The sequence below is a fragment of the Pinus tabuliformis genome, chromosome 9 (assembly GCF_031772625.1).
Source record: "Pinus tabuliformis cultivar Carrire ecotype Pingquan chromosome 9, CPIR1, whole genome shotgun sequence".
NCBI lineage: Eukaryota > Viridiplantae > Streptophyta > Pinopsida > Pinales > Pinaceae > Pinus > Pinus tabuliformis.
In genome coordinates, this window is record NC_142307.1 from 767,590,589 (window position 1) to 767,599,397 (window position 8,809).

At 44.4% G+C, this 8,809-nt stretch overlaps 1 protein-coding gene across 1 annotated transcript; it reads left to right on the forward strand.

Annotated features, from left to right (window-relative positions):
- Positions 1-909: 909 nt before the first annotated feature.
- On the forward strand, positions 910-6,378 carry LOC149150990 (uncharacterized). Its single transcript, XM_089443008.1, has 3 exons — positions 910-1,752; positions 2,332-3,590; positions 4,113-6,378. Exons 1-3 carry the CDS (start codon positions 910-912, stop codon positions 6,376-6,378), a joined length of 4,368 nt encoding a protein of 1,455 aa, XP_089299134.1.
- The last annotated feature ends 2,431 nt before the right edge of the window (positions 6,379-8,809 follow it).

Genomic DNA, 8,809 nt, shown 5'->3' on the forward strand with positions numbered 1-8,809 from the left:
CTTTGAGGTTTTTGAATCAACAATCGATGGGACGGAAGGATGAAGTCTGCAACTGAAGGTTTCGGTTAGGGTTTTCTCTCTGCAGCGGTTACTCAGACCGGCCGCTGTATCCCGCCCGGTTCGCATCCCGTTTACTGTCGCTACTCTCCGCCCTCAGTTTACCTGTTGCGGTCGCTACACCGGAGGCATCTGTACTGTGCGGGTTTCACGGGTCTTATTCTCTCTGTCTCCTCAACCGCTCCTCTCGTGGCGTGCTTGCGGTTACTGTGTTGACCGGTTCGAGGGTGCCTGCTTTCCTTTTCCTGCAGTTGAAAGGAGGGCTTCTCCGTTCCTAGGCGCAGCTGTCACCATGGAGGACTTGGATGCCGTTGATTACTCCGATGACCCGTTGGAAGGGGTTTCCATCTGGCGTACCCCATTTTCCACGTCGACCTGCTTATTCAGCTCCGGATTCTCCCTGGCTGAACCCTCCCGGCCTCCTGTGGTCCTGCCGGACGATCCCCCCACCTGGCCAGCTCTCTCCACTCCTCCGGCATCTCCGTCCACACTTGGGTTTGTCTCAGCTTGTCTAAACCCTAACCCTGGTTTAGACCCCCCTTACCCGGGCTCAAACCCTAGTTCTCTGCCTCCGGTGACCGACTACCCTTCTGCATCGTACAATTTCACTTCTCAGGCTCCCCCATCCGGCAGTTACTCCGCTGTCCCGCCGCTCGCCGGATCCCTCCAATCTGCTGATCTGCCCCCCTCCTCGCACAGCCACCGACCTACCCACTCTTCACCGGGTCCGTCTCATATCGGGGCTCCGCCCCCCACCCCCCACAGGGTTCAAAGAAGAAGCATAAGTGCTTTAAGTCCAAGGCAGACGACATATTCTTGAGACTGGAAGAGGACATTCAGTGGGGAGAAGCCATGGACTTTGCGGACAGAGTCCTTGTCGGTCGCATCAGGGGAAGAAATTACTCGGCCGCGCGACTGAAGACCTGGGCAACTGAGGTATGGGGTCACCATCTGGTCGACATCCCATTCGTGCAGACCTTTGTGAGGGGATGGTTCGCCCTGAGATTCGCTCGTGCCGACCACACAAATTGGGTCCTATCCTCATACTGGCATTTCGAGCATGCCCCGGTATTGCTGAAGCGTTGGACACCACTTTTTGACCCCGAGACTGAGCAGATCGGTATTGGACCTGTATGGATTCGATTGTCGGGCCTCCCTTTACAATACTGGTCCGAGGACATCTTCAAACGGATTGGTAACGCCATCGGCACTTATATGGAATACGACAAATCATATCTGCAAACAGGTATGATGGCCTACGCTCGAATTCTTATTAATCTCGACACCAGAGGAGGTCTATTGGAATACATCACCATCCAATGGCGGGACACATCCCGCAAGCAGATCATTGATTACGAAGGCATTCCATATCGCTGCCGCAGATGTCACAAGGTTGGGCACCTATACAGGGACTGCCCCCTCCTCCACAAAAAAAGGGGCCCTGAGCAGAACCGAGATCCGGAATCGACGGAGGGTGGACCATCACAGCCCCAGGAGAAGGAAGGAGAGCCATCACAACTACCGGTGGATAATGCACCAGGCAATCCAAGAGACTTACAGGGCACTTCTGCTACAAAGGCAGCTGATAAGCGTCCAGCGGACTCCATACCTGCCTCGCCTCCTCCGCCCATCAGCTCTGGCACCACTAGAGATGTCGCCTCGACCGCGGGTACGTTTTTCCCTACTTCATCATCTGTATCTGGCATATCTCATATTTTTACATCGCTCTCTTGCATGGGTATCTCCTCCCCCCCTTCCCCTCTGGCTCCCTCCAGCTTCCCCCCCTCCCACTGGGCATCACCCCCCCCTCCTCCCTCCTATGCACACTTCCCTTTCCCTCACTCTCCCCCTCCCTCTGTCCCCCCTCCCTGATATCCTCCCCCTCCCCTTCCTTTCCACCCCCCCTACCCACCTTACCCCCCTCACTCCCTCCTCCATCCCCCCTCCCTCTTCCCCTCGATACCCTCTGCGATCCAGAACAAAGGGAAAGGATGCCGACGCGATAGGCATTGAACCTACTCACCCCCCGACCTCCTTTAAATCGGCTAGAGGCCGCCCCTCCCGACTCACTAAGGCCAGACATACAGCGGGGGAAGAAGTTGCCCTTGGGCGACAACAAACGATTGACAGGGCCCTTAGAGCTAGAGATGGCCCTCAGCCTATCCCTCCATGAAAGTTCTATCCTTTAACTGTCGAGGGGTTGCTAGCCCCCATAAAAAACTAGCCCTGCGAAGACTGCTCACCTCGACTGCCTTGGAAGTGATCTTTCTTCAGGAAACCCTCTGCTCGGCTGACACCCTCATTCCTATTCTTCGCTCTTGGCTTCCGAACTGGACATTCCATGCTTTGGATGCATCTGGGAGATCGGGGGGTATTGCTATCGGTTTCTGTAATAAATCCTTGGTTCTTCGAAACTCCTGGGGAGGCAGAGGCTACATCGGTATGGACTTATTGGACCGCTCTCTTAACACTGAGTTTCGTATCATCAATGTTTACGGACCTTGTGTGGACAGAGAACCATTTTGGAGAACCTTGTTTGCTTCTGAACTTTTCCGGGCAGACAACATCATCCTGGGAGGAGATTTGAACTTCTCCTTGGGACACTGTGAATCCTGGGGACACTCGGCCCAAGCGGATAACCTGTCCGACTTGATTTCCACCTTACTTGAAGATCATCATTGGGTTGACATCCCTCCTGTCAGGTTACATTATACCTGGTCCAACAATAGAAGTGGTGATCAGAGCCTAGCTAGAAGACTCGACAGATTCCTCATCAAAGAGGCTTTCCTCACTCTCCTCCCTCGCATTAGACAGTGGGTTGGAACCGGGGGTTTATCTGACCACAGACCTATCTTCCTGGAACTCTCTGAGGATACCCCGAGGATCAAAAGCCCTTTTAAATTCAATGCATCTTGGCTCAAGGATCCCAGCTATCATCAGCTTGTATCGGAGTATTGGAGATCAAATCCTATCACGGAAGAGGAGGAGCATACTACTGGTTTTTTAAGGAAATTATCTGAACTCAAAAGCCTCTCCAGAAATTGGGCACACCTGAAGCGGATTAATGATGACAAGATACTGAAGGAGGCCGAACGAGCCATTGCAACATTTGAGGATTCGTCAGATGGCACCTTCACAGCACCGGAAAACAAGGATCTATATTCTACTCTTATATCTAAGCGCACACAAATTCTAAAGGAAAGAGAGGAGAGCTGGCGCCTTAGAAGTAGAGCCATATGGCTGTCTGATGGAGACAATAACACTAAGTTCTTCCACAAATTTGCAAATGGCAGAAAAGCCATTAACACCATCTGGGAACTACAAAATGCTCAGGGGCAGAGGATTACTGATCAGCAGGGTCTAGCTAGACTTGCTAACGAACATTTCAAATCCATCTACAAGGCACCCGGTATGGCTAACATACTAGAGATAATGCGGGTCGCTGAATACTTCCCCAGATTTGTGGAACAAGAGGATTCGGAGAACCTGACGATGGCTGTATCGAAGGAGGAACTAGAGGCCACCATTAAATGGTTCAAAAAAGACAAGAGCCCTGGACCGGATGGGTGGACCATCGAATTCTTTATTGCATTTTTTGACATTTTGGGAGATGATCTACTCAGAATCGTGGAGGACAGTAGGAGGAAAGGTAGTATTCATGCAGCCATCAAGTCCACTTTCATTGCCCTTATTCCGAAATCTGATTCTCCTACCTCCTTTAATGACTTTAGACCCATCTCTCTCTGTAATGTTCTATACAAAATTATAGCCAAAATTATAGCAAATCGCCTGAAGCCTATACTGTCTGGTCATATATCCCCCGAACAATTTTCTTTTCTCCAACATCGACAGATACATGAAGCGATTGCCACTGCTCAAGAACTCCTCCACACTCTGAAGACTAAGAAGTAGAAGGGCATGATTCTCAAGGTGGACCTCTCTAAGGCATTTGACAGGGAAAATTGGCTCTACATCAGATTAATTCTTACCCACCTTGGCTTCCCTTATGCCTACATTAAATGGATTATGAGCTGTATCAAGGATGTTTCCTATAGTGTCCTCCTTAACGGTGAAGCTACCCCCTTCTTCCTATCAGAAAGGGGACTCAGACAGGGTTGCCCCCTCTCCCCGCTACTCTTCCTCCTCATTATGGAAGGTCTGAGCAGATCCATCACTGCGGCGAAGGACAGACATCAGCTTACTGGCATCAAGATCTCGGATAATTTCTATCTGACTCATCTTCTGTTTGTTGATGATGTTCTGATCTTTTTAAACGGAAGCATCGGAGATTCTTCAATTATGTACAATATCTTCAAGCTCTTCCAACAGGCTACGGGCATGATGATTAATGAAGGTAAATCCACCATCACCATTATTGGTTGCTCTCAGCATGAGTCTATTTATACTACCCAGCGTTTTCCTTTTTCTGCTCTTAACTTGGATGATGGGCTTAAATATCTGGGCTTTCGTTTAAAGCCTCTCGGGTATAGGATAGCAGACTGGACATGGCTTATTGCAAAAGTGGAGAAAAGATTACAGATCTGGTACCACAAATATCTATCCAGGGCTGGCAGATTAACTCTCATCAAGGCTGTTATTGAGGCCACTCCAGTTTTCTGGATGACGCTTGCATGGATACCAAAAGGCATACTAAACAGACTACAAAACATTTGTTGCAGATTCTTATGGAAGGGAAATCAACCTGGGAAAACTTTTGCTTGGGTAAAATGGGATCGCATCGCTATACCTAAACGATGGGGAGGATGGGGCATAAAAAGGCTTGAGCTATTCTCGAAAGCCTTGGCTGCTAAACTGGGCTGGCAGCTCATCAGCTCTAATAGTCTCTGGACCCGGGTAGCACTAGCGAAATATATATGGCCTACAACTTTGATGGATTGGCTCAGACAGTCTCGTCCCCCAGCTAGCAATATCTCCAACATATGGAAGGCAATGATGAACGCTCTCCCCCTGCTGCGACTTGGAATTACCTGGAGAATTAAGGAAGGAAACGCTGTCCGCATTGGAACGGACCCTTGGGTAGGATGCGGAAACGCTCACAGGTTACCTGCCGCTTTAATTAGCTACCTAAATGATAGAGGCATCATATACATCAAGCACATTGGCGACCACATCAACACCACTGTCTTTCAACAAGCTTGGAAAACAGCTTATGATTTGGACATACCTGTGCATTGGAGACAAGACTGGCAGCTATATATTGAAGCCCTCACACAGGCCCACATTCGCTTAACAGAGGAGCCCGACGAAATCATCTGGGCCCTTGCCAAGACTGGTCTTTACTCCCCGAAAGAAGGATACATCTGCCTCATGGAACCCCATAAACCTCAATCTATTGACCCTACTTGGAAATCCTTCTGGAAACTCAAGGCCGCCCCACGCACCCGCCTGTTAATGTGGAATATACTCTTAGACAAGATCCCTACGGGTGCCAATCTGATGAAGAGATCCTTCCACGGCCCCTTCCGATGCCATCTGTGTCGTATGGCTGATGAGAACACCGAACATCTCTTCCTGAATTGCACTTCATCTAAAGAGTTATGGAACGGTATATCTGCTCACTACCCTTCCTTACTCCCCTGGCAAGGCAACAACATCCAAGATGCTTGGAACTCATGGTGCCTTGCTCATAAAGGCAAAGCCAGGAACATGCCTCTCCTTGTCAACTGGGCCATCTGGATAGCTAGGAATCAATCCATCTTCAATCTCAGAGAACCACACTGGCCATCCATCACTCAGCACATAATCTCAGATTATGATCACCTTCCAGAAGAGGACCCTGTTGCCCCTCAGCGCATCATCTCCCCGGAGATCATAGATAAATCTAAACCTTGGGCATATTTTGATGGCTCAGCCCAGGAAGCTGGCTGTGGAGGGGGACTTATCTTACACCTGAATGATAAACACTGCTTCAAAATCCAAATAAACTTGGGGATGGGCACGAACAATTTTGCCGAACTCTGCTCTGCAAAACACCTCATACATTTTGCATTATCTCATCATTGTACACATCTGCAGTTATTTGGTGATTCAAAAATCGTATGTAATTGGCTCAATAATACATCTCAATGCAATGCATATTCTCTCAGACATATTCTGGAGGAAGCTCACAGGTTGATAAACATATTTGACTCTTTTGTCTGTCGACATATCTACAGGGAACAAAACACGGAGGCTGACCAACTTTCAAAAGAGGCAACACATCTTCAGGACAATGTCTGGTTGATACAGGAGGAGATTGATGGTACCCACCATCAATATTACCACAGACCGTTTATAGAACAGGGACAAATTGGGCTCTAAGCCCATGTTTTTTGAAGTGCTTATTGTAAAAACATGTATTAGTTTTTCTATCAGTCGGCTGTAAAAACAGTTTATGTATAGACAGACATAGTACTCTCTCTGTACAGAGAAGATATATATATTTTCGCTTCTTTTTCCCTCTAGCTGTTGAGGGCAGTTTTGATTAACACTGACTCCAGACTCCCTGCGAGGAGATCTACCACTCAGCAGTTTAAATTTTTGTAAACAGACTTATATGTCTCCTGATAAGGCAAGTAAAGCCTCCATATGCATATGCCTCGGCATCTACAAAATGTAATTTCTTAAGTTAATAGAAATTACGACTTTTTCCAAGGGAAAAATAAGTATGAACTTTAATTTAATGATATGGAAAAAGAAGAAGAAGCACAATGTGTGAAGAAGATTGGTAAGTGTCTCTAAAATATTAAAAATTATATAATTATTAAGATTATGGTGTTTTCTAAGGAAAATCTTGGTAGATCCACCCGAAGGGATCACATCACATTGGCCAAACCGATCAGAGCTTGACCCCGAGGGCATCAAGGAGAATTGACCCTATGACCTCCCAATGGTGAGGTGATTTAGCAATAGGACCTTGACTAATTGAGCTAACCCTTGGAGCTTTTTAAGATTATGGTGTTAATATTAAGTGATTAAAAATTAAAATGAAAAATATTTATATTGATAATGATGATTATTATCATTTATAGATTTAAATTTAAGTTTATTTTAAAAAATAAGAAATTAATTAAAAATAGTAATATAAATATTTTGAAATCAAAATTTAATATAGATATATGTAAAATATTTAAAAACAATGTTTTTCATCTTCCACCTTCACATTATGACAAAGATGAAAAATTCTTCATTCCTAGAATTTTAGTAATTGTTTAATGCTTTGTTTCGAAATAGAGTTCTCATATTTTGGCATTGTTAATCTTCTTCTTTAAACTAGCTATAAGAAATGCATTTTTGATATTTTAGGTTGAAGTTAATGACCTTTCTATATTCTATTAATTTTTTATAATTCTTTCTTTCTTAATTGCACTACAATTTCTTTTAAAATTAGATGTGATATTATTTTTAATTATAGTAATTTTCTCTACAGTGGCCTCATAGTTTATTCTCCAAAGGTTTAGAAAGAATTAGCATCTAAAATCCATCCCCTTTCGAATTACCATTGACTTCAACTAAAATTTCAAGTAAATATAATGAGGGTTGGTGCAAATTAATGCTTCTCCCTCACAACATGTTACTTGCAATGGAAATATGTAAAAATAGCAAGTTATTAAGTAGGATAAATTGTCATAGGTACATGCACAACTTATTAGAATACTAACATAGATCCATCTTAATGCCATAACTATCTAGGGAGATCAAATTTCTTGACATGTAAGCCTCTTTTAGAGTGTAAAACTTGAATAAATGTTTACATCTCAAGACATTGATCACTTTTAGGAGTTGATATATTTGAGCTTGATATGGATTTAAGCTAAGTATTTATATATGTGTATTTATGTGTTAACTTCATGCTAACTATGAAAGGAATTAGAAAACCCATATCAATAGAATAAGAAATATTTGGCTATCTCTATATAGTAAATATTAAAATATTTTACTTAATGTTCATATTGAAATATTTTATTTAAGGTTCGTATTGAATTTCAGTATTAATACCTTTTATATGTCACATATTGATTTCATATTAAGAATTAGATCAATTATATCTCTCTTGTGTAAAGTAAAAATATAGGAACATTTACTTTCAATTACTTTATCTGTCGAAAATAATGATCCACCATGGAAGAGTCTACAAATTGAACAGGAGAGGGTTTGATCGATGATAGCCTAATGGACGTCGACTAGGGTTTGTTGTGTAGGTGGCATGGAAACCCACACTTGATAACACTGATGTGGAGTTGGGTGATTCATGTTCTCTATGTGGTGCTTTATTATCTTAGACTGGCGAACTTCTTCTTGGGGGTGGTAAGTTTTATTTTACATTTTTTTAACCATGGTTCACACACCTTGGTCAACTTTCATTTTCTGGGCACTTGTTGGAGACAATTGCATTGTTTTTTGTATTTGGCAATCATAGTGTGGTGGAAGTATGGAAGATCTATAGATGGTTAACTATGAATCAATGAGCCCATTTAGGGGGCCTATTTTTATCTCTTCTAGAGGATCTGTTTCTTTTGGGAAGGGTTGTGGCTCTTTCCTTGGTGGTGATGACAGGGGTTTATTTTCTTCTGTGGAGCTCTCTTAGTCCGAGAATTGGCTATTCCTTGGAGACTTCCAACTCTCCATTGCCATATGCCCGAGGATTTCACCAGTGGTCTCACAGGTAAATTTTCTACCCCATCCTAGTGATTTTACTCAAGTTGTTAATGTGGGGTATCTTATTATCCTGGACCCACCTATACCCAATGAG

Coding starts and splice junctions, on each gene's coding strand:
- LOC149150990 (XM_089443008.1), top strand. CDS start 910: ATGGACTTTGCGGACAGAGTCCTTGTCGGTCGCATCAGGGGAAGAAAT. Junction 1,753..2,331: donor TTTTCCCTACTTCATCATCT/GTATCTGGCATA, acceptor ATCTTTCTTCAG/GAAACCCTCTGCTCGGCTGA. Junction 3,591..4,112: donor CTAGAGGCCACCATTAAATG/GTTCAAAAAAGA, acceptor TGTTTCCTATAG/TGTCCTCCTTAACGGTGAAG.